Raw genomic sequence first — 27,385 nt, forward strand, 5'->3', positions numbered from 1 at the left:
AGAGTGACAGAAACACACAAAATTATAAAACACATAAATGCTAAAATGCAGTCAGAAGTATTCTTCTCTGGTTAGATGACATTATTTCTGTAAGAGTTCTCTTTAGCTATGACAGATATCTTGTATGCATGTAATAATTTGGATAGTGCAGTAAGTAGGGTAAAAGTTGTGTCTCATGTCTTTGTGGAACTGCTGCACTCCCATTGCCAGGAACCTATCCAATTCATCCATTAGAAAAACACACTGCCTATTCTGATAAAATTCTTTTAAATTTGGTACTCTTTATCTCCTTTTTATTCTGTGATTAGTAGTTAAGATTAGCTGTTTGGCAGTCTGAATTACCATGTGTTCTTTTCAAATTCAGTTTTCTCTTTGTTTCAGCCTTGTGAAGGTATTTGGTGTCTGCTTAGTGCAACAAACACTTTCTAGATGTTTTTTTTTTACTATAAACAACACTCTGATTTTAGTCAGAGAACTTCTCTCAGTGCAGGTGCTTTTCAGGGTGTTTTGAACACCTAATAAAGTCAAGGTTAGTCTCTTGTCTCAACAGTGTTAATATACATAAGCAGAAAACAGACAAGAGATGGGGAAGTATTCATTTCAAGAGAAAGATTCTTTAATACATTGCAAACATTCTATGCTGTATATATATATATTACTGTAAGTAATATATTGAATATGAAAATACATTTTTATCTGGCTCAGTATTTTTTTCCATAGAAATCTACATAAATACATGTATCCTAAGGACATTCTAAGTGCCATCTTCTTGATGTGTCTTTGAAAAAAAAAAAAAAAAGAAAAAAAAAAAACACAAAACCACATCACTTTAATGTAAGATGGTAAAAGCATAGTTATTTGGAGCAGGCAGTAGCAAGTGCAGATTAACTGAATAACTATTTTCCCCCAAAACCCTGTGAGAGGGAAAGGAAAGGGAGAAAACAGAAACAGCTTAACTCACCAAAAATCAAACCACTGCATTGCCCTCTTAGCCACTGAGTGGTTTGGGATGTAAGACCGAAGATTACATCAGTACAATAGAGGCAATAGAGGCTCCTTGCTCTCTCTACAATCACAAGCTGTACACCATGAAAAAAAAAAAAAGCAGCTTTACGCCAGCATCTAAGCCAGTAGAAATCAGAACAGGTAGAGAGGTGAGAGAATAGAGAGAGAAGGAAGGGTTAAAGGCATCATCGCAGCCATTAGAGGAAAAAGTTGAAGCAATACAAGCACAGTAGACTTCTCTCCCCCTCTCACACACCCACCCCCCACCCCCGGCCATTCCCCACTCCCCTCTTCCCAAGCCGGATCAGTGTGTAGGGAGGGCAATCATCACGCCATCCTGAGCAGCAGGAGCTGACGTTGGACGAAGCTGCCAGGTAGCTGAAAAAAGGCACGGAAGGCAGCTGATACCCACTTTTCAACGTTTTTTTTTTTTTTTTTTTTTTTTTTTTAGACTGAATCTGGACTTCAAGCAACACAGCGCCTGAGACAGCTCATCTAAACCTCACTGTATTGCAATACTTGCTCTTCCCAAAGAAAAAGACTCCACTGAGTAGCAGAATGCTGCCAGTGTCGCAGCAAGGGCTACAATACAGAGCCTTTTTGTAACATTTTTAAGTCTCTTTCTGTTCATATGTTTAGAGATACATAAACACACTCATATAAAAATTCTTCCTTTTTTTGAAGGATCCTTTGGCTTTTGTTACCCTGATGTGACTTCTTCTTCGTCTTGGAATGATGGGGATCTTTCTAGCTTATGTTGGAATCTTTTTTTTTTCAGTTATGTATATTCAACAAGGACTTTCTACCCAAGGTAAGATTGCTTATTGTCATATGCCTGTGTGTGTGTTTTCATGCTATAACATAGTGAGAACAGAATTGGGGATAGAGAAAAAAAAAAAAAAAGGATAAAAAGAAGGAAAACAACTACAGTGGATAGGAGACGAAGACACCAAGTATCAGGTTTAAATTTATTTTTAAAACCATCTTTAAATAGGAACAGTAACGAGAAGTTTCCCCAAAGTGGTAATAAAAGAGTCTTCTTTTACTTGATTGGGAAGAAGTAAATAAGAGGCACCTTGCAAAAGAGTAAAGGGGTGATGGTGAATGGATGTATATGTGTTTGGGGTTTGTATGTCTGTGTATATGCATCCCTGCATATAATAAACACCTATCCTTGCATGCATAATTATTGCATTCAGACCAAGTACCGGATGACTAAATCTACTGCCTCCCTTAAAATATTGCAGACTTTTTCACTGCATCCCCTTTCCTTTCTTATTATCTTAGGAGTCAGACCTTCATTTCCATTTGGTGACTGTGTAATTCTGAAAAAAAATAAGGGGGTGGGGGGGGCAAAAAGATAAAATCGACTTCTTTGAAGACCTTCCTCCCCCACACACACCACCACCACCACCAACCCGTTCCCCGTCGCCTTTCCCCCCCCCTCCTCGCCGAAAGGCGCGCCTTGCATTTCAAGCAGCCCCGGCGCCGCAGGAGACGGTTGTTTGGGACCGCCAGGGCTGCGGCGCCGCTGTCAGCACCACGGACAGCTCCCGGGGGGCCGTCCCCTGCCCGCCGCCCCCCGACCCCCGCCTGCAGCCCTACGGGGCTTTGCGGGGCTGCGCGGTGGCGGTATTCCCCCTCGCCTCCCCGCAGCGCTCACGACCCTTGACCGGTGGCAGGGGGCTGGGGAGGGTGGACACACAAGGACGAGGTAGGGGGGAGTAGGCAAACAAAAAAGACCAAAACTTACGAGCCCCGAATACGCAAAATGCAAAGCCCTTTTGCCGGTTTAACTGGGGGATTAGCAGGCGGTGATTGGGGGGCGGGAGGGGGGGGACACGACTGGACGACAGCACAGGAAGGGCACCGTGAAATAAAAAGCTAGTAGTATTGCCGAGTAGCTGTTGACAAGCACAAACGTAGGGAGGGAAAGGGGGGGGGGAGGGGGGAAGTAAAGCTGTTTGCCCAAATTCCTAAATTATCCCACCAATTCCAGGTTAGCTAGGAAGATTGGATAGGGAGACAGAAAGAGGGGAGGAAGCACTGGCAGTATCTCCTTTGCATCATAATATGCTCTAGTCAATCTGTAACAATGTATAACAGAAAGCAACGTTGCAGGCTCTTCCCCAGATTCCCTCTTCTTGAAACATGTCTCATTTATTACACTGTTTGATTGTAGTCCTCCCTCACTTGACTATCATATTTCATTATGTTCCACGATTTTAAAGTGAAATATGTGATAGGATAAGAGAAAAGTCAAGACTGAAACTTAAAGAAATGTTCTTGCCCCGGACTATGTCCATCAGGATTAGTTTTTAAACCTAGCAGTGGTATATAGAGATGAGCAAATCCTGTTTGTCAAAGGACTGCGATACGAAGGTGAAGGTTAGTTCTAGAAAGTGCATGCCTGTACTGAGAATTAGAAGATGTGTTGTTCGTGGTCTGATTATGCAAGCAGAGACTCTCAGAAAGAGTAAGTAACTCAGGTAAAGCCTTTGAAATAGGCACTTTAATAAAAAAGTAGTCATAACCCACCCCTAAGAAGAGCGCCCATTCCAGTAGCTGCTCCAGGCAGCTGTGGAAGGTTTGACTATTTACACATTTCCAGTTCAGCTCTACAAAACACAATAAATCAGCCTCATATGCTTTTTCCTGTTCCAAACTGTTCTTGAACAAAATCCCTCAGTGTGTTTGGAGAAATACTGCATACTACCCAAGGGTATTTGGACCTAATTAAATGAAACTTTAGTAGCCCATGGGAGCAAGCAGTGGGGTCTCTAACATTTGCCATGAGACTGCAAGGAAAGTGGATTTGTACATAAGGGAGAAAATGAATACCTGGGGTTTAGAAAGACCGGGAAGATGTGTGGGGAAACTGGAAAATCAGAAAAGAGAGGGAATGAGGAAAGGACAACGGAGAAATGAATAGGGAAATAAGAGAATAGGGAATAAGAGAAAGACAACACAAAGAGAGAATTAAATGTGCAAATAACAGGATTCCAACACAGCACACATTTGTTTTGCAGCAAAATTCACTGAGTTTCCGCGAAATGTCACGGCCACTGAAGGACAGAATGTGGAGATGTCTTGTGCTTTCCAAAGTGGCTCCGCTTCAGTGTATCTTGAAATCCAGTGGTGGTTTCTGCGTGCAGCTGAGGACCCAGAGGTTGGAGCTGAGGTGACAGGCACTCAGGTACTGGTCCTTTGCCTTGGGGTCCCCAAACCACCTGGGTACACCACAGGAGAGGGGGTGGAATGGGAGGCAGAGAAAGGGGGAGGAAGCAAAGGGAGGTTCTGGATCTCACCAGGGTCTTAATTTCAGCTGTGAAATAACAGTGCAGGAACCTGCAGAGAAAAATGTCCACCTCAAGAGATGGCGCATTTGGTGCTTGTCACTTTCAGGAAGCAGCTAGGGATGTTCACGAAACCACATTGATTTCCAAAGTCTGTTTTTATCTTCTTATCTTTTTATTTTATTTTTTTATTACTATTTTTTAAAAACTTTTTTTTTTTTTTCTTTCCTGTCTCTCATTTTCCCTTTGGAAACAGCTGTTCAGAAACTGCTCCTTGTGGGAATTTTTATTTCCCAGATGGCAAGATCCTATATAGCTCTCCTATTTACAGCTGGTGCAATCGAGTTGGCAACCCTAACTCGGCATGCAGCTGCCAGAGAAGGGCACGCGCTCTTTTTTTTTTTTTTTTTTTTTTTTGAGGGGGGTGGTGGTGCTGGGGGAGAAGCCAATTCCCCGTTCAAGCCAAAAATAAATAAATTAATTAAAAAAAAAAAAAATCCATACAACGGCTCACTTTCAGCCTTCCGAGAGGGGCAGAGGGAGCCGCATCCGCCTCCATCGCCACCTGGGGGCCCCGACAAGACTCCGGCTCGAGCGGTGCCGGTGTCGCCCGGCGGAGGCGGAGGCTGAGGCTGAGGAGGCGGAGGCCGGACTCTGCCCGCTGCGGCCCGCAGGTGGCAGACGCGGCGCGCTGCTCCCCGGTGCGAGGGCCGGAGAGCTACGGCGGCGCTCCTTTCCCTGCAGGTGGAGCTCTTGCCCGAGCGGGACCTGGAGAACGACGGCACGAAGATAAGCGTAAGTGGCGCCCCCACGGCGCGGGCAGCTCCCCAGCCCGGTGGCCGGGATGTTCCTAACCCAGAGCACACCCGGGCGCGGAGCCCTCACCCACAGTGAAACCCCTGCTGACAGCGGGCATGAAGACATCAGCAAGAGATGATCCGGGTGGTAGAGCTTTGGTAGAACCTCTGTTTCTGCCATGTGAAGCAGACAGCCCGTGTCCATCCTTGTACTTGCTTCCAATTGCCCTGAGTAACTGCCGAGTGTGCCTTAGCAGTCCTAAAGTGCTTTCAAGGCTGAAATCTGGCCCCGAAACTGCACTTTCCTTCAGTGTTTAAATGTGTGCTTTCCTAGCATCATACTCACTGGCAGAAAAAAAAAAAAAAAAAAAAAAAAAAAAAGCTCAGTCCAAGGAACATTGGGAGTAATCTCTGAAAGAGAGGTCTTGCTGCTAAGTTTCTTTCTGAGGGAAGTGGGGTTTTGACACCAGAGTTAACTACCTGTAATTCTGAGATTAAATGAAAATTCTCAAATGAGATAAAATTATGAGCAGCATTGTTCCAGCCCTTGTCCAGGGGAAGAATGAATTGCACTTCAACACACTCATATCACAAGTCAGGCAGAGCTACGGCCCCTGACCCCAGTAGAGCTCAGACACTCTTTCTTTAACATCCCAAGATATGTACAGTGGTGGGGTCATGCTCACTGCAGTGGAAAGTCACTGACATGCAGCAGATGCTGCAACATAAATACTTCTTAAGAGCCCAGCGGAGTTTTCTTTTTCTCAGGCAAAATCTCTTAGGGACTGCCTTTTAGCTGCATTGAAGGCTATAACTACCAGCCAAACTTAAAACAGCAACAGAAGCAAGTCATTTCCATTAAATCCTTCACTTTTTTTTCCTCTTCCATGTCTGTGAAAAATTAACCTCAGTAATTATGTCAGGTTTAAGTGCAGGTATATACTATATCTTCAGCTACATTTGTAGGCCATCTTACAAATAAAATCCACATGTGGCCTCTGGATAGTACTCTACTAGAAACTGTGATAGCAGCCAATTTATTCTTCATTGATATCAGCACACTCAAAATCCACATAGCAATCTATATGTCTGTGACACATTATGGACTGTAAAGCTTGACCTTTCTTTCAAATTGAAAAACTTTCATTATGTACTATAATAATCCATGGTGGGGTATTTATTAAATGTTTTTAAAAGCTTGCATAATATATTTTGCATTTTTCATTTTTTTTTAAAAAATCACCATTAGTTCACAGACTAAATATATGATAGAAATGTAGCTTTTCTTCCTTCCTTCCCTCTCTCCCTCCCTCCTTCCCTCCCTCCCTCCCTCTCTCCCTCCCTCTCTCCCTCCCTCCCTTCCTTCCTTCCTTCCTTCCTTCCTTCCTTCCTTCCTTCCTTCCTTCCTTCCTTCCTTCCTTCCTTCCTTCCTTCCTTCCTTCCTTCCTTCCTTCCTTTTTTCTTTTCTTCTTTCTGGTATACAAAGAATACCCATTAATACTAAAGGAAAATATCTTCTTGAAGAGGAGAATAAACTTTTAAATATACTTAGTAAATTATTTAAAGAGGTGCAAAAATATGTGTAGTGGGTTTTTAAACTGTGCTGAAATACACTACTTATATTGTTTTAAATTAAATAACTTCTAAATTTCAAATTCAAACCCCAAAACATATTCTGTTCTCTAATTGTGCAACTCTGTTAACTTTGCAGATATTGCATGAGGGCAAATCGAGACAAAATATGACCCACAGATTCTTTTTCCATCCATATAGTTCATATGAAACTTTTTTAATCTTTTTGCTGAATATGAGCTATTCAGTAGAAAATTTATTATTATTAATTATTATTATTATTAAATGTGGTTTAAATAACTATCCAACACTTTCTGTTTAATTGATATTGCATATGTTATGCCTGAAAGTAAGCAATCTATACTTTCAGTTCAGATTGCCAAGAATAAAATCAGATCTGGAAACTCTACAACGGGCTGTAAGGTCCATCCAGTACCTTAAAGCATATTCATAAGTATTTGTCTTCCATTTAACAAGCAGGAAGAAAAAGCACTTTGCCAACACTAGTGACTATAGTATGCCATGTTATCAGAAACAATGTGTTAAATAATCACCAAGAACACATGCCTCATTTCAATCTGACAGTTCCCCATTTCTGTGATCCACCGTATATTAATTACCCTGATGTTTCCTCAGTGCCCATCACTGATATTACACCAGGTAACTATTACATCCATGTTTAAACGGTGGGTGGAAATAATGTAGTTTTCTGCCCCACTGAATCCCCTTTAACTGTTTTTCTACGGGACAGCAGATATTAATCAATACAGAAATTAATAGCCAAATAATTAAATATAAATTATCTGAAGTGATGAATGTACAGAAAAGTATTTGTGTTACTTTTCTTAATGTCTTAATGTCTATCAGACATTTCTAGATGCATAATTTGCTCAGACGTTTTAAATATGTGAGACAAAAATATATTATATTATTCTCAGATATTAAAAGCAATTACAGATAAACCAGTAGTCTGATTTTAGCTGAAGAAAATTAAAATTATCCTGAATAGGTGCTGCTTTCTATTGTTAAGTCACAGAAATGACATATGACCTCTAATAAGTACACACTTAAATAAATGAGACAAAAGGAACTGCCCAACACAAGATATCTTGTTATGGCTAATAAACCAAAAATTCCTAAGGTTTGGACATGCCTGGAGTCAAACTGAATGTGAAATATGCAATTTCAATATAGTAAAGACTACAGGCTAATCTAATAAATAATTATTGAAGAAGTTTAAATATTGGCAAGCATCTCCAACAAAATTGTTTATAAAGTAGTTCAAAAGCTGTATTATTTAATATAGCCAACTAACTGTAAAGTTTTAACCAAAAAAGTGAACAGATATTATGTTTGTAAAAGAAAGCTTATTAAAAGTACACATAATCTGAAGTAGTTAATTGGAATGAACATGGTAATTTGCTTTATTCGTCTGAGGCCAATTAACTTTTCAGAGTAAACCATCTAAACAGTTTTGAAAAGAAGATATCAGTATTGTTATCTTATTGTTATCCCAGTTATCCTAGATATAAGTAATCAAACTTATCCTAGTTGTAACTTCCCTGCAGTAAGCACAATTACACCACTGGTTAACTTGGCACATGATCTCTGGACAGGCTCTACATCAGTAGAGTCTTCCCAGAGAAAGAATAATAGCTGATGCCATGTTTTCTGTTTTGTTTTGTTTTGTTTTCCTGGAAAATTTGCAGACAGTGAAAGTACAAGGGAATGACATCTCCCACAAGCTGCAGATTTCAAAAGTGAGGAAAAAGGATGAAGGCTTGTATGAGTGCAGGGTGACCGATGCCAACTATGGAGACCTTCAGGAATACAAGGCCCAGGCATTTCTCAAAGTCAATGCTAACAGCCACTCTCGGCGAATGCAGGCCTTTGAGGCATCTCCAATGTGGTTGCAAGACATGAAACCTCGCAAGAACATCTCAGCAGCTGTTCCAAGTAGCATCCATAACTCTGCCAATCAGCGTGTACGTGCCACTTCCAGCCCTGAAGCAGCAGCCAAAATCCCCAAACAAAGTCCACAATCAGGTATGGTAAAGCATTTTGAGTATTTCACTTGATTGCTTACCAGCATGTAAAAGGAGACTAACTCAATGAAGTAAACAGGAAGGTTTACCTGACCTCCTGACTAGGAAGATTCTGGTGCTCATTTATTCTCCCATCTTTCTGACCCTATCTCTCCTGTTATCTCCTTAGTTCTTAAAAGCTGAAAAATCAGCTTCTGGGAAGAAGAAACAAAAAACATTACATTCCTATATTTAGAGTTCACCTCTACTCATTCATCTAAGGTTAAGTCTCTAAGACTTAGCATTCCGTGTTGTGAATGGAGAGAGGAGCATGTCAGTGAATGACTTACCTCATTTTAACGATGCCTGTGCATGATAAATGAAATAAAACACCTATCTGGAAGTTTTTATTCCTAGAGTGATTTAGGCCAGTCACCTAACTTATATACCTCTAATATTTTCTAAAATTAGTCAGTTCTATTTTCAAAATGAACTAGATCCCTAAATCTAAGCAGACCTTAGATACTTGTCATTTTTCTGTTGTGTAGGCTTTAGAAAGAATGCAGGTTTGTCAGAAAATGCAGGTTTGTCATCTCCGGAAGCTTGGCCATACGCTTTGAATCAAGCACTAAAATGTTAACACCTCAATTGTCTGTCATATGTAATTTGACACATTTTGTTTGGGAGATTTTGTATCATACTGTACAAATAACTTATATCGATTATCACTGAATTTAGTAAATTGATACAGTAAATCTAGTAAATTCTACAGTTAAGTAAATTTCATCAATTTAGTAAACATTCAAAATACATTAATACAGTAAATTTTACAGTTATGTAAAGGTACATGAATGTACAGGAGGTGAAACTCTTGACTACTTTAGGATAGCAATAGAGAGATATACAAGATAAATAATTTAGATGTTGTAAATTACCAAATTTTTTTCTGGAAAATAAGCTATGCAAGTTTAAGGGTTTCTGGGTTACTTCTTTATATACTGAGGGTCCAGTTTAACAAGGCAGGAGACCACAACCTTGTGTAAAATAAGGAACGAATACTAATTTTTTTTTTGTTTTGATGCATCATTTTACTGCTACCAAACACTACGCCATCAAAAACAAAACTGGGAATACAACAAATTTCATAGTACAGCTATTGTGAAATCAATTTCACTTCACAGGCATAATCTTAGGAAAACATTTTGATAAAGAAAATACACTTCCTTTACAGAATGAAAAAATCTTGTTATTCATATGAAAACTATTATTGGTATTAGAAAAGATGATGCACATGCTATCACAATTTTACCTCTGTGAACATTTATTGATTGATTTATTTAAAACTTACATTTAGTTCCCTTTCCCTGGAATGGAGACACTTTCAATTTTTTAGTTCTCCCAAAACAATGTTTGAGCTGTTAGAAGAAAAAAAATATTTCAGTAAGTTTAAAGTCATCACTTTACTACAGACTTTCCTTTCATAGAAATACATATAGTGATTACTTACCATTGGAGTCATGCATTTCAAAGTAGCAGGCTTGTCCATAAAATTTAAACTCTGCTTTTTGTTCAGTTCTATGTGAAATTAGTTAAAATTGTCACAAGTTTATCACTTGTATAGACAGATTATACTGCAGTGGGGCGAAAGCATGCTCACAACAGCTGATCCACCTCAGATATATAATTGAATATATAATATTGTCTATTCTTAAAAATATATCACAAAATTAGTGGACATTGGTTATTTGAGAGCTAGTAAGCCATTACCTGGAAAAGACCTCGTAAAATAAACTGAGGAAAAAATATCTCTATTTTTTTTTCCTCGAGCAAATACTGTTATAGAACAAGTACAGTCAATCCCAATCATATATGATTTAAAAATTAAAAAGATTAAAATACAATTTGATTTATTACTTCATTTGTTTTATGATGTAGCACAGATTAATGGTATATTCATCAGAGGTGAAACTTATCTACTGAAGAAACAGGACATATCAGGAATCCATATTAGGCTTAATTCAATTTAATGGTCACTTACTACAAAGTAATTGCTGGTGATATTTTTGATGAACATCAGTTCAACTTTTGAGAACCAAAATTTATCTTTTTTTTAAATTATTTTATTATTATTATTTTTTAGAATATGTTGGCCTGATTTTCTAGCTATGGTGTAATTTTGATTTTCTCCCCATTTTACACAGATATATTCTCCACATTCTACACAGATAGAAATACCCACAAAAACAGCACAAGGTGATGGGGTGTTGGGGTGGGGAGAGGAGGAATATCTGTATGCAATGTCAAGAAGCAAGTTCAGCTGAGGAGTGTGAGACTGTAGTTGTGAGACCTCAGAAAAATAGAAAAAGACAAGAAAGAATAACTTTTCTTTATGACGTCTAATCAACACAATCTCTTTATACTGTCAAATGAGAAATTCCTCTCTTCTTCAAAAAAATGCTGCAAACACAATATTATGGCATGATTACATTACATGTAATCATAATCTATCCAACCTACAACACAGAAATGTAGTCGAACAGAAATTTATCACTATTAACCCGATGTTTGTGTTTGAAAAACCTAAAGGTTGACTGAGATATGTTTATTCATGCTAATACATTGACTTCAGCAATACTGTTTGAGAAGTACTACTAATTGTATCAAATATTCTCCAATGTTAGAGAGCCAGTATATAGTTTTCAGCAAGCAATAAATTTTACTGCCATGTTCACAGACATGATACTGTAAAGCAAAATACTTTAACAACAGAGGAGAATGTGACACTGTGAAATTATTGGGAAAAGTATTCAACCACTTCTTAAGAACTCAGCTACCAGTGTAAGAAAAACTGGCTCCAATCATACAAATATTTTGCCCATAACATTTGTTTTGGAAAGGTAGGTAGCACTCTATTTAACTCCTTCCCTCCTGAAGCATACTGCAGAATTCCAGCTATTTCTTAGCAATAGATGTTTAATATGTAGCCCTAGAAAAACAGCTGACAGTCACTGCCATTTCAAACTATCACTTTTCCACATCTGAGCAAATATCAGCATTTTCCAGCTGAGCAGATGTTTCTGCTATTCTTCCTTTTTACTCAAATATAAATGTATCTGTGAAAATCTGTGAGGGGTCTGTATAGCCAGTATCAACAAACTGATGTGGTATGAGGTTCATTCAGTATTTTATTCTGCTTTGAAAAATGCTATGTGAGTTTAAAAATAATTATTATTGTTAGAGTAATAGAGATGTAGTATAGAAAGAAAAAGCTAAAGAGAACATCTCACAGACAGTCTTCAGGTAATACACTGAAAAGCATTCAACATCTACTGCAAAGTAAAAAAAAAAAAAAAAAAAAAAAAGTCGGGAGAGCAAAAGTCAAAGTTAACAGTGCTTGACCCTTTCATTTCATATTCATGGGCTGCAGCAAATGAAGTAAGCCATCACAGCATAACAGGAATCTGAGGAATTTGACAGACTAATCTGCATAAATCCAGAAAATGTCCCGTGTAGGTAGACTGACAGACTTTTATTTTTTCCTGCATAATTCATAACAAAGTATATTAGACAGGTAGAAGTACAGAGTTATCACAGGGTCTTGTAACTCTAGGCAGTGTTGCAACTAACTGGGCTCCAAGAGCTGGAAAAAAGCAAGTCAAAAGCAAGCTAACTAGTTGGCACCAAAACTCAGTCTTTCATGGATATGAATCAAGATGAACTCTGCTAGCTGCATTCAAGTCACTCAACATTTGTAGCAACACAAAGGGATGTGAAATTTGAGGTGCTAAGAACATATATATCCCCCAAACTATTTTTGTTCTGCCATGTTTTGTCAAACCACTCAAAGCCATTAGTTGCTTTTCAGATTCATGAAGATTAGGCTGACAGAACTCATGAGGGAGTAACTACAAATGAAGAAATGACATTAGACCCATTTTCTCACTGCTTACATACAGACTTTGCAGATATCTTGCAACCTTTTGTTCTTTCCTGAAGTAGAAATTTCAACTGCTGACTGAACTACATGTCAAAACTATTCCTGTGATGGCAGAATTGCAATAAGTGACTGGAAAAGGAGCTCAAAGGAGAAGAAGGTCCTTACCTAAGACAGAATTACCTGGGTTTTGGCATCATAAATCATGCTGAGAAACTGATCATCAGGTTTGAATACAAGAGAAGAGGATAAAAACCTATTTCTTGAGTCTGTTGATACTGATAAACAGATGACATTCCTTCCAGCCTCCATTTTTATCTACAGAGTGCAGGAATCTTTTATTAACTACCCATTAAAAACAAATTTAATGTCTAATTTGAAATCTTCTGAGATATATACCAACTTTTTTTTTTTTTTTTTTTTTTTTTTTTTTCTTTTACATCTCTTTTTAAAGCTAAGGGGTGAAAGGTAGGTCTGTTCTAGCTTCCACCAAGGTGACAGCCAACATTACTACTTACTTCATTACAGAAGAGACTAGCTTTTGAGGCTGCTTTTTTTCAGAAACACTAACTGTTGTTGTGATCGTTGCACAGTAAAAGTCAAGTTTCTGTCTTCTTAGGACTACGTGAAAGCAAAAGTCAAATGAGGTTTTTGTTCTTGTTCTAAAACTTTATCAGCAGAAGTTCTCAGAAATTCTTTCATGATGATGATGATGCAAGGACTATCCCATTTTAGATTCGTATACATTGCAGTCTCTATTTTTACTTTTAATTTGCATTTAGTTCTCTTTTCCTGAAATGAAATTACTCTGCTTGTTTTTAGTTTCTCTGAAATAACTAAATAAATTATAACCATGTTAATTAATGTAACCCTAGTAGGCCCTAGATGTTGACCTTGACATTGTAAGTATCTTCAGAGAAGTGCTACTCTGCTCTTCGTCCCAGAGGAGAATGAATTCACTACTGCTTTATATATATATATATATATTTTTTTCTTTTTTTTAAATATACTTATTGTTATAAACAAATGCATATAAGTATTTAAACTCCTATTCCCGGTCCTTAGTCCAACTGTAACTAAGAGTTTTCAGTGGATCTGGAATTCTAACTCCTGTTGCAAGTTAAAAATAGATGCCATAAATCATGCAAAATAGTACATATTTTTTATAACAATCCCTCATTACCATTGCCAATTGCTGACACCATGTCACTGCCACTTTTCTATTCCATTCTATTTCTCTTACAGAAACAAATGTTCAGGAACTGAGAAGAGAAAGTACTCCCCAAACAAAAATGTTCATTTTATTGTACTAAGGGTTTTAGCAGTTGTTCAGTACCATATGCTCATGCCAGACAGTACTGGGTATACTTAGTTTCAAACATATCCTCTTTGAAATCAGGGAAATTATTTGCACTCTTAGTTATGCCCATGGTTAAACACCGATACTGAACCCTACAATAAAATCAGTGTCATCTCAGATTTGTTTAGATCATCATGGATTCTGACCTTAAATGTGTCTCCTTTGTAATACGTATATCTGTAAAAATGATTGTGTTTGTAATGAAACATGAAATAATCTTAGATAATCACAAGCAGAGGTAGCAGAGAATTTGAGAAAACAAATAATGACAGATTAGAAACAGCTTACTACAGGAAAGGGGACTCCATGGCAGATTTCCTTTTTTGATACCTGGCCTAGTGCTGAAGAGTTGATTTTCCAGATAACTCACAGGTTATATGCATGACGACATGCGAAATTGTCTTTGGGTGTTGCACAATGTATTTATCTCCCCTGAAGTCAGTCCAGAAACAACGAGGACAAACATGGCAGGTGTTAAATAAACAGAGTTTAAAAAAAACAACAAACAAACAACAAAACAGACACACAAACAAAATTCAAACCAAACCAAACCACCCCCCCAAAAAAAACAAAAAAACAACAATAAAAACAAACAAAAAATAAACAAACAAGAAAAACAAACAAACAAACAAAAAACCAATCATTTCACCATTTTTCTATCTCTATTGTTATCTACACAACTGTATACTAAGATCTTTCCTGTTCTTTTAGTAACATTACAGAAATATTAGGCATTCAATATGCTATTGCTATGTATGTACTTACATCTCTTCTTTTCTTTTAGCTATTTAAAAATTAACCCTTCAGACTTACCTACAGAACGAAACTAGTACATAAAGGTCTGGTATGGAACCCCACATGAGTTCCCTGAGAAGCAGAATCACACTCATTCTATTCTACTTGTGTGATATAACTTTAGTTGGTAGTTAGCCACAATAAAGATTGCAGATGGGCCACACAGTTAGGAAAGAAAGATATTTAGAGAGAGGCAGAGATGTTGAGAGGAAGAAAAGAGGAAGAAAAAAAAAGAAGCTGTTTATAAGTTCTTGTCAGCTCACTCAAATTCTTTTTCATTGCTACACAATCAGGCAGCTCGCACTGGGTCATCAGAGATTGCAGCATATGTGACAGGGCCTGCTTTTGACATAACTGATGGGATTTCCTTGCTTCAGAACACAACTCATTTGTTACTTGACACATACAGCAAAGCAGAGGACATTTTTTTTTTTTTTTTTGATGAGCAGGAAGCTTCTTGTGTATGGTGCACTACTGCATTATGAAAATCCTTTGCATCACTTATAAGTAATATCACTATGATAATTTAAAAGAACGGCTAGAATTTTCTGCTGGTTTGAATAGATGAATGCTGAAGCAAAAAGAACGGAATTTCGTTTACAATAGCAAAAAATTTGGCTCAAGTATAAGAATGAGGATAAATTCTTCCCCACTCCTAGAGTGAGAATAAATTATAAGAAGAATCCAAGCTTTATCCAGAAGTTTATGCCTAAAAACTGTTGTTTTTCAACTTATTTAAATTCAGGGAGAGGCAAGATGTGGTTGCTTTTGTTGAGCTTTTTTTTTTTTTTTTTTTTTTTTTTTTCCCCAGACTATCTTGAAAGCTCAGTGCTCTTAGTATTTTCTTATTCTCTGAACAGGAATTTTCAGTTTGAATAAACAATTAATGATAAAGATATTCCAGACACATAAGCTTCTTCACAGTTACAGGAACAATTAATCCTGCATTGCTGATGATAAAACCAGATGTCATTTGAAGAGAAGCTGATGAAGATTTTTGGTCTTGTAAAGAGAAGACTCTGCTTCAAAACCTTAATTTTACTTTATCACAAGGAAGTTGCCATCATACTATTTGGCAGTCCAGCTTGCTATTCTGTCTGTGTGGTTGTTACAGTCTGATCCACCTCCTGGAAGTTTGTTGCCCCACCTACTTACAAATGCTTCCATCTTGGAATAAAACTGCCTAGTGTGTTGAAAAGGGAATGTTAACTGCCACAGATGGTATTCCTAGCCCTTTGCACATAGGCAAGGTTTTTGCATCAACAGCAACATATATATATATAACAAATCAGAATGCTACTTCTGCTTCCAGTCCTATTTCTACTGGTGTTATTCACTCAGCTTCTACTGTTGTCAATAACACAGAGGGAGGTTTTTGGCCACCCAACTGAAGCCCTTGCAAGGGAGCTGCATCTCCCAAGAGAATGGGGAAAATGGGGAAGAGGAAGAAGAAAACCCCTTTTAAACATGACTATATGGCTATGGTCTATCTATTTTCTCCATTTCATCCTGTGCAAGTGAAAAGAAGAGTTAAAGATATTTCATCAGCGATCAAATGAAGCCAAGAACTTACAGTAGGTCTCACAGTAAAATAGACATTCAGATGGTTCAAAGCCCTTTATTAGAATACGGATTTATAGTATACAATACTGTTGGAGAATATGGTTAGACAGCATTGTGCCTGTCCAAAGCTCTGTCAAAATAACAGTTCAAAGACCTGTATTAGTGTCCAATTTAATTCTTCACATGCATACAATATGTACTGATCAGTGATCATTTTACACCTGAAAAATCTTACAACAAAAAGGAATGACATTTTATATTTATGACTTAAAGCACACCTCAGAATGTTAAAAAATATCTGAGAAACAAACAAACAACAACGAACAAACAAACAGCAATTTAGAATGTGAATAAGATGGAATTGATGCAGGATTTCACACAGATCCTTCAAAATACATTCTAGTGATCCACCATTTTTAAACTACTACACTGGCTGTAGGGGTGATAAACATTTTTATTATTATTATTATTATTATTATTATTATTACTACTTATTTGTATCAAAGGAACAGGAAGGGTGAAGGCTTTGAGTTGTACCTTTTGATTTGCTCTTACAATTTAAAATGTCACCCCAAAGTCTCTGTCTTGTGCAGATCAGAAGTTGTTGCCCCAAACCTTGGCAAACAGAAGAAAATATGTGTCAGCTCCTTAACTGTCTTAATTCACAGCACTGAACATTGAATGAAGTCACTGGACTACAACAGATGATAAACTAAAGCATCAGTTTATTAAATTAAGGTAGATAAAGAGATGGCATGGGGTTTGCTCCTGTTACTCCTTCTGTTGGGGGTTTAATTTCCATAAAATGGGGAGGTAGATAGATGGAGGCACTAACATCTTAAACTGCTCCAGCTAAAGTCATTAAGAGCTCGTGAGTCATAGTCCTTAGACAGAGGGATGTTTTGTTAATCAGTCATTGTTCTAATCTCTATAACAAGTGCATTATCCACCAGGCAAACAAAGGATTAGAAGAATGGTCCCTGCCTCAAAACACTTAGAATCTAGGAATCAGAGGAAGACAGACTCATCCAGTCAGATGAGTACAGATAAAGGGGAACTTAGGTGAGTTCCATGAAAATATCTCTTATGTAAATGATATAAATAGAAAGAAATCAGGCTGACTGTAAGTCAAACATAAGCCTAAGACATGTCAGGTGTAAAAAGTGAGCAAAGGGATTGAATATCTCATGCTGAAATATTTACAAAGAATGACAATTTTCCTTCTGTCTATGTTATAATAACCCTTCTTGTATGTGCTTTTTGGTATGACAGTACTGTTGAAGAAGATAGAGTAATATTAACTATCATCCCATTCATTTTATTTTATTATTTATTTATTTATTTATTTATTTTTTCTGATTGATAAAAGGATGAACAGGGTGCAAAAAGCAGGAGAAAGATGAGTTCAATTATATATATATTTTTTTCAAATAAATCTTTTTTTACTGCAACTTAATAGCATCTTTCAGAAATGTCTCTGTTTAATTACAATGACACATATATCAAGTATACACACATTTATGTATATTACAAAAATTCTGAGCAAAGCATGCTAGAGCCAGCTTTAGCTAAAAGAGTAGAAGGTGGTTGCTAACAACAGTCAATTCAAGAAGAATTTTAACTAGCAAGTGAAGTTACTACATTAATTTAGGGTGGAGCATAGCTATATGCAGGTTAAGGGATGAGGATGGGATACTATAAGTCAGTCAGAAAAAATCTGCATTTACTTTGGAATCAACCATTTCACACAAGTTAATATAAATGTATCAGTTTACACGTTTTTCTGTCTCATATTTAAAAAAAAAAATTGACATTTTTATATCCATGTTTATCAGGAATAGAATGAGGGATAAAGGTGCCCCGTGCTGTAGCTAACAGTGGTGTTTCACCTATTATGTACAAGCAACCCCTTTCCCTAAAACTACTATCTCACTAAAAATGAAACAGCTGAAGTCAATGTATTACTTAGACATGTGAAGAGGCAGCCAATATAGGAAAAAAAAAAAAAAAAAAAAAAAAAAAAAAAAAAAAAAAGAGAGAGATAATTTCAGGCTCAGGCATAAATAAATAAACATAAATAACTAAATAAAAGGAGGAAGAGAATTAGGATAAAATTGGTAATGTGTGAAGATTTGTGACTGAAAGCCCCAGATGCAGAGAATGTCATTCTCCTCGGAACAAGAAATCACTTGGGGAAGTTCTAGTATAAGACAAAAAAACCTTTTTAATAGTATAGTAAATGCCTAGTAGTGGAACTAGTTATATTTGTACATCTTCTAAATACTTCAGAGACAAGAAGGACTCACTATATCATTGGCTGAGCACATGAAAAGTGAGGTAGCTGGGCACTAAAAAATGTTTAAGATGCTAGAAGAAAGAATTTGCATAACTAAAAATTAAAGTTGTGTGTTAGGTTCAAAGATCATTTTGACTCTGACACACTCAACCCTGCTAGTAAGTAAAATATTTTTTTTTCTTCTGAGCTACATATTAATGCAATTTAAACCAAGTTACACTATTAAAAGAGAAGGAAATGCACTGATGGAAATGATAATTGTAAATGACAGGATAAAGGAGATGAGAGAGAGCAAAAATTATCCTAGAGGTGGAATAAGCCAATTACACATCTTCCTGAAGAAAATGTGTTCAAACTCAGCAGTTATTTTTACACTATTCTCACCAGAATGGTATGAAAATCTACAAATGTCGATCACTTCCCACTTCAGCTATACATATAGGGAACTTACCCCCTCCCTAGTGTCTGCTCAAGTTAAAAGGACATGGTCAGATCATTTTGATGATATCATTCTCATCTTTCATTTTAAGAATTACATTAGAGGTCATTTTAGCTTCTTCATAGTGAATGATGCCCTAATTAGGAGCCTAGGTAGTAGTTAAGAGTTAAAGAATTAATAATGAACAAAAGCACTGTCTGAAGAATTAAAAAGAAAACTATGACCCTCAGATAGGTTGCAGAGGAAGAACAAGACTTATTTTTTGACTTGGGTATGGGTTGATGCAAGGAAAGATGTAGAAAACAGCCTAAATGTAAAATCCCATGAATGTTCACACCAGCATACCCATAATTGCACTTCTGGCCATCTTGGCATTATGAAATTGCAGAGCTCATGAACAGTTACATTAATCTGTCTTTCTTACTTCATATTGATAACAATTGCCGTTCCATAGATTTATTCTGACTTGTTCTGGACAACTGCCTTAAGCCATTTTACAACATGCCACCAATGTTTGAAGTCTCCTCAGGTTTTTCCTCTTCCAAGTATTTCATCACAAGTTTGAATTAGAACATGGCTTTAGATATAACTGGAAGTGAATTCAAGGCTGTGACCTGTCCCAGCCCAGAAAGAGCTGCAGGAATTATTGTGGCATAAATCTCTGTCAGAGTTCTCTCTGCTGCTCAGGGTTGGAAAATTCTCATTTTCTTTTGACCTCGGACAGTACTGAAAACCTCCATTTGCCTGGTCATCTCACTTACAGAAAGTTAGGGAACAGTAATATAGCTAGGGATCCCAGCCCTTTCCCTCACCTACTCCCTGGGTAACACAGACAGAAAAGATCAGTGATATGGAAATGAACAGAGCTACACACTGTCTGCAAAGTCTAAGTAGGCTTCATGGAAATGTAATACATAGCCTATTCCAAATTCCCATCAATTTCTAAAGTTCCACCAGTTGGAAGCAGTAATTTCATTCCAAAATTCTAAAAAACAAAACAAAACAAAACAAAACAAAACAAACAGCAACAACAACAAACAATCAAACAAAAACAGAAGATCAGATACATTTTTTCTGTTATTTAAGATGAAGTTATTTGCCCATCGTGATGTGGTACACTCACCCAAGACAGTGATGGGCAATTCAGACTATTTTATATTGATAGAAATCTGACTCCTGTATAGCTAATGGGAAAAGCTGTACTGGAAGAAAATATCTACATTAGGAGGCTTGAACATAATGCCTAACACTTTTATTGATCACTTCCTCAAAATCAAACACAAGTGATTGATCCTTGAAATAAATATGAGAAGTAGTTCCCCTGAGGAATGAAAGGTAGACCTTACATTTGTTGAAGGGAAATTATCTTCCCCAGAGTGTGTATATATTCTAGCCATACAGGATAACTATAGTTAACGGTTATTTCTGCAGTACAGAATAATAATAATAATAAATAAATAATAATAATAATAATTTAAAAAAAAAGTAACTATTGATGGGACAGAAAGGAAGAATCTGTTTCAAATCTTTGTGAAACATATTCAAATAAAATTTCCGAATCAACCATTTTCACCCACTTTTTTTTTTTTTTGACATAAAAATGCAAATACCTTCTAATAAATTTAATGATTAATGAATTTCCACAATAAAATTAAGGCAGTAACTCTTACATATTTTAGATGGAAATCATGCTAAATTATGGTTTCATGTTGTTTGAACTAGGATTGACAGAAGGCTGTTTCAAATATAACAGTATATATAGCAAATGTGATTGTTGCAAAACAGAAAACCATGCACTTCAAAATGGCAGATGTCAGCAAAATATCCTGTAGGAAAAAAAAATAAAAAATGAAGCTGACAATATTTTAACATATATTTGATTTCAGAAGCCAGTAGCCCTGCTGGTATTCAAGACAAGGAAAAAGGACACATACACTCGCCCACTTCCCAATATATATACAGAGATAGATCGTCATCATGTAATAGATATAAAGAATCTAGAACAGACTTCTGTGTGACTGGCTGTATTTTCCCTGTACTGGTCAGCACAAAACCAGGACTATACTCAAACATTATTCTTCCCTTGTGATCAGTGGCTTATTGCTTAAAGAAAACTGAAAGATACCCTCATTTAAAAGTACATGCTTATTAAAAAATTGAAGCAGTGTTTTTGAACTCACATATTCACTCTAGTATTTATGTAATACACTCATTGTAAGTGAACCTGCAAGAATGTATTTATTTATTCATTTATTGAGGAATTAGGTCCTGAGGGTAAGAATGCTGTAGGCTATTAAATCCCAGTGACTTTACAGGTCTCAGCAAGCAAAAGGTATGCCAAACTTGCTACATTTCAATCCTTGCAGATGTAAACTGCTTCACACCCAACATGATGAAGTGTACCAGGTGATCTTACAAGTAGAGGATTCTAAAACTGTAGGGCCTGAAGCAGCTGCTTAACTTACAAATTTCTGTTTTGTCCAGATGTGAAAAATAAATAAGCAAAATCATGAAGCCAATATTAGCTTTCCTCTGCCTGGTTCATAAAATCCCATATATTTTTATACAAACTTTGTCTGATCAATATCCTAGTGAAAGCAATGATATATATTAATTCAAGGACTATATTCATGGCATGCAGTGAATAACAAGCTTTTTGATCAGTTAGGGCTAACTAGCAATTTATAACTTCAGCTGATATGCAATGTTTTATACTTAGATGCTCTAAAATTAATTTCATTAACTGGACAAAATTGATGCTCCGTCATTTGGTCCATACAGCTATGAAATGTGCTTCAACATTTGTGACAGAGATTATTTTATTAATTTGAACAATAAGCTCACAATTATTTATTGCTATTGTTCTCTTCTCTCTGTTTTCCTGGCATTTAACTAAAAGACATATTAGAATAAATCACAGGTTCAAAGAGTTTAATGGCATGAATTACTCTTGTAATATTGAACAGAGCCATATCTCATGATAGTATGCCTTTGGCAAAGCAGCATTTGTTTACAGAAGGGCAAATGTTTCATGAGCATTTGCTCTTCTTGATGTGTGTCAGTGACAGAAAACAAAACAAAACAACAACAACAAAAAAACATGTAGGGATTCACTACTCTCAACTATAATTTAACTGGATCCCAATGGCTGATAGGCCAAAATGTGGGAAACCCTGACCCACACATCAGGTACAGCTCAACCAACATTGCAGAAATAAAATATGCATTCATACTGCCATTAGTCCTCTTTTGTCTTTGAGGGTAACATAATTTTAGTCCAGCTTCGCCCACTACTCTTGACCTGCAATAAAATCTATTTTAACTGTTATTATGTTAATTAGAAGATGATGTTAGAAATAACAGGGAAATGAGCAACTGATTTAGCAAATCCACAACCAGGTCAACAGTGTTTTACTTATACTACTCCTCACACTTCCAGTGATACTATTTAAGTGCCACTCAGAAAAGTACACCAGACACAGATCTTTATGAAAAGTCCAAATTTGGATATTCCATATTTTTGAGACATTTGGATTTAGATCTCTAACTTTCTTCTGACTTAAGTCTAAAAATAATGCAACAAAACTCTGTTTTAAAATGTATATTTTGTGTATATATACATATAAAACATATGTATATATGTATTACATGTATATTTAAAATGCCATATTATTTACAACTTTTGCTCTTCCAAAATCTAAAGTGATTCTTGGGTTCATGAAAGAAGAAATTAAGATAATTTATGTATCTACTGAAAAAAAAAAAAAAAAAAAAAAAGTCAAGCCTTGGTATATTTAAACTACAGTTGTATTTCTTAAAGCATCATGGAAAAGATGAAAGTTCACCTAACCACCATATTTGTCACTGTGGATTGCAAATCAACTTTATTGAGGGTGAGATATTACTGAAAATATATCATTTGCATTTGGCAGCATTTTGGAAACTCTTTAATCAGTGTATGCCTCTCTGATATGACATTTGGATATACTAACCAGTTCCTGAAACCATACAAAGGACACGGTACAAAAGACATGCCTAAAATGATTTCCAGCAATCCTAAGAGCCTTTCTTCACTTAGAAGATGAATTTGTGTTAGTATTACCCCAACATTTTCTCTATGTTCTCTATTGCTTTATCTTGCACTTGCTGCATGTACTTTAACCTAAATTCCTCCCAAGATAAACAAACTAGTTTACAGAAGAACATTCTTGCAGAATGTGATATAATTATCAGAGAGGGAGATCATTATTTATACAGTAACTGAACATTATATAAAAAAAGTTTACAATGTACATGCAATATATGACCCCTAATTTTTGGACCTATGGATTGTAATACTGGAAAGGAAAAACAAAACAAAAATCAAAGAATGCTTTTTCTGAAAATATTATGGTGCTGCTTATCTGCCAATGAGTAGTTTAAGACAAATATTTTTTTTTTATTCTAAGGTTTCTCTTCCTTTAAAGTTACAGATTTAAAATTAACACTACAGTTTTAAAAATCTCAAATTGTAATACTATTAATTGTTAAATAAAAAATAAAAAAAATAAAAAAAAACTTTTAAAATTTCCATGAAATTCTTGTATTTATCCTTAATTCCTTATTTGCATTTTCTAAATGTTATGTAAAGAAAATCTCCAAAGACATCCCTGGAATTGTCTTTAGCATTATATTTCCCTAATTCAGTCATAAAGATATTTAAATAGAAAAAAAAAAAAAAAAAAAAAAGGGAAAATAATTCAATATAATATAAACTAATCTAACACTAAAATAGATTCAGTAACTACGCTATGCTACTTAGGGAAAGAAAATCTTCTATAAAAATCTGTTAAATGACAAATTTTATACCTATATAAAAGACAGAATAAAGCCACTCCATGATAAAACCAAAACTAGAAATTAAACCTGACCCTTGTATACCAGCTTGTAAATAGTAGCTGTACAAGAACAAACCACAGGAAGAACTTGTAGCAAATTTTCTTGTTTGTTTGCCTGTTCCTTATACAGAACAAGTGATTTGAGAAACCCAGCAAATTACTGCAGCATAGTGTAGACAGTAGCACTGTAGAGACAGGCAAGAAGCAAATAGGTTTGTTCTACCTTTTATACCTAACTAGGCATAGGCTTCCTTTGGACTTCTTGGAAAATGTTAATTATATGTTTGTGACATTTCTCTATTTAAAAGTTAATATTCATTCTGAAGTTCTGTTCAAATGTGGATAATTTACATATTACTGTTACTTAGAAACTCTTGGGTGTGTTACAGAGGACTGTCTTCTATGACAACTACACTATGTTTACATGACATACCATATATTTACATGATAAATACAAGACAGGTCTGTTCACAGATCTGGGATTTGGTTTAAATACCCCTTTGAAGGAAAAAAAATAGTAAAGGGAGAAGCCAAAATACTTCTTGCTACAGTTATAAACATAGTTAGCAGATCAAAAAATATTTTACTGATAAATGCCTGAAAACTTAAAAAAATGAGCAGTTGTCTTTATTCCTTTCCTTTCCTTTCCTTTCCTTTCCTTTCCTTTCCTTTCCTTTCCTTTCCTTTCCTTTCCTTTCCTTTCCTTTCCTTTCCTTTCCTTTCCTTTCCTTTCCTTTCCTTTCCTTTCCTTTCCTTTCCTTTCCTTTCCTTTCCTTTCCTTTCCTTTCCTTTCCTTTCCTTTCCCTTTCCTTCCCTTCCCTTCCCTTCCCTTCCCTTCCCTTCCCTTCCCTTCCCTTCCCTTCCCTTCCCTTCCCTTCCCTTCCCTTCCCTTCCCTTCCCTTCCCTTCCCTTTCCCTTTCCCTTTCCCTTTCCCTTTCCCTTTCCCTTTCCCTTTCCCTTTCCCTTTCCCTTTCCCTTTCCCTTTCCCTTTCCCTTTCCCTTTCCCTTTCCCTTTCCCTTTCCCTTTCCCTTTCCCTTTCCCTTTCCCTTTCCCTTTCCCTTTCCCTTTCCCTTTCCCTTTCCCTTTCCCTTTCCCTTTCCCTTTCCCTTTCCCTTTCCCTTTCCCTTTCCCTTTCCCTTTCCCTTTCCCTTTCCCTTTCCCTTTCCCTTTCCCTTTCCCTTTTTTTTTCATTGTATGCATTGTTGATGAGAAGATAAATGTGCTTTTTGGGGCTGCAATGGAATTCAGTATTCAATTTAATATTGAATTATTCACATAAGAATCGTTTACAGGATTAAATGCTTTTAAAAGTAATCAGTTGTGAAAAGTCCAACAGTAGTATGGACTGCTTATAACACTATCAGCACTTCATTATAGAATTGATGCCTGTAATGATTGATAACATTCATCTTTTTCAAATAAACAACATAGTAATAAATTCTATTAGTCATGTATTAAACCTGTTATAATAATAATTTTATTTATGGCATAACCAAATCAAACTTATGATTTTCACCTCAAATAATATGTTTCAAATTCTGGATTTCTCTCTCTTTTTTTTTTTTTTTTCTTTTATCATAAGAAGTTATCATTGAGACTTGATGTGTAAGACATCTAAATCTCCATGTTCTTCATGTGCCAATATTTCAACTTAATTAATGTAGTTCTGAATGTTTTTATTCTGATAAGACGCTTAAAATATAAAGCTATGTTTTGAGAAACAATATAGGCAATTTTTTTCATAGATTTCTAAAAAAAAAAAAAAAAAAAAAAAAGAAAATTCTATTGCTCAAAATAAATAGTTGAAATATTTAGTATTCTGTTTTCCCGTTGTAAATCTGTTTTCCCACAAATTTTACAATTTACAAATTCCCACAGTATCTCTTCTGTTTTACAAGGAAATACTCTGTAGCTACTAGACTTTTTTTTTTTTTTTTGCTAGTAGGCAATGATATGATGCTGGAAATGATTTTGTAAAGAATGCTTTGAAATGGAAGGTGTTTGTATGTGTTCTTGGTATATAGTTTCACTATATAACATTGTTTTGTTTTTTTTAAAAAAAAAAAAAAAACAGTCAAGAAACAAAAGCAAAACAAAAGAGAAAACTTCCCTGGGACTGAAATACTTTGTATGTGTTGTTATTTGCAGTGCATGCCAAGACATTCATGGGCACCAGAGCCAACCTGGCGAGCTAATTAAATATATAAATGTATATGTTTAAAACAGCCTTATAAGGAGCATTGGAAATCTGCAAGATGAGCGAATATCTTATAACTTCTTCCGCAGGTGCGAGGATAGCTACAAGCCATGGACTTTCTGTCCTGCTTCTTGTTTGTGGCTTTGTGAAGGGTGCTTTGCTTTAATCTAAAAGTGCTGACTTTTTCCAATATCACTTTCTCTTCTTAAAGCAAAGAGCAAATCGCCTGTAAAATCCACGGAGCGGACAGCAAAGTTGACCCTAACCTCCAACCACCACTCTGCACCCAATGTACTCTAAATCTCTACACAAGGAGCACCTTCTTCAGGAAGTACAAACAAAAATACTAAATAAATAAATAAGTAAATAAATATTATAAAAAGAAGAGGATACCACATGTTTTCTTGATATATCTTATTTTCTTTGGCGTATCACTGATCTTTTATTTGAAGAGAACTGGTGTGATGTAATCAAATGTTTTGTAACAGCAAGACATAGCTTCTTTTTATTTCGGCAAGGAGAAGCCTCATCCTTGACTTATCAGGGGTTGGTCTGCGAGTCATCGGTATTTTAGAATTAACCATGGATGATATTTGGTTTCACAAAGAACTGTTCCAGCCTAGAAGCAAACAGAGGCCAATTAATGAGACAAAATATAATGATTCAACATTGACCTAATAAAAAAAAAAAAAAAATCACAAACTTTGCCAAAAAATCAAAACAGATTTTTTTTTTGTTTGTTTGTTTGTTTTGTTTTTGTTTGTTGGTTTGCTTGCTTGCTTGCTTTTTGTTGTTGTTGCTTGGTTTGGTTTGGTTTGGTTTGGTTTGGTTTGGTTTGGTTTGGTTTGGTTTGGTTTGGTTTGGTTTGGTTTGGTTTGGTTTGGTTTGGATAGGCTTGTTTTTTTTCCTGCATGAGGAATAGAGAGGAGAAAAGATATTCTACAAAGCAGTTAAGCAGACTATAGAACATTGTTTTTGTAAAATAAATTAGATTTATTCTTTTTATTTGGTTTGTTTGTTTGTTATTCTCTTCCCCCACCCCCCTTTTTTTATTTTTTTCTACTGTTTTGTTGTTGTTGTTTGTGGTGGTGGTGTGGTTTTTTTTTGATTCCTTTCTTGTTCAATGGTGGCAATTGCAGATTTAGGCCAACCCCTGATGACTGCGTGGAGGTTTATATATATACATCTTTTTTTTGTGTGTGTGTGTGTTCTATATTTCAGTGTGTTTT

At 36.0% G+C, this 27,385-nt stretch overlaps 1 protein-coding gene across 2 annotated transcripts; it reads left to right on the forward strand.

Annotated features, from left to right (window-relative positions):
* Positions 1–1,737: 1,737 nt before the first annotated feature.
* VSTM2A (V-set and transmembrane domain containing 2A) lies at positions 1,738–26,456 on the forward strand (the record flags this gene model as incomplete). Of its 2 annotated transcripts, none has more annotated exons than XM_084282989.1 (5): positions 1,738–1,816; positions 4,035–4,201; positions 5,046–5,096; positions 8,380–8,716; positions 26,368–26,456. In XM_084282989.1, 5 exons carry the CDS (start codon positions 1,738–1,740, stop codon positions 26,454–26,456), a joined length of 723 nt encoding a protein of 240 aa, XP_084139115.1. The 2 variants fall into 2 exon arrangements, with proteins under 2 accessions (XP_084139115.1, XP_084139116.1); XM_084282990.1 differs by lacking the exon at positions 26,368–26,456 and adding an exon at positions 26,246–26,322.
* Between the last annotated feature and the right edge of the window lie 929 nt (positions 26,457–27,385).

The sequence above is a fragment of the Netta rufina genome (genome assembly GCF_964035555.1).
Source record: "Netta rufina genome assembly, chromosome: 2".
NCBI lineage: Eukaryota > Metazoa > Chordata > Aves > Anseriformes > Anatidae > Netta > Netta rufina.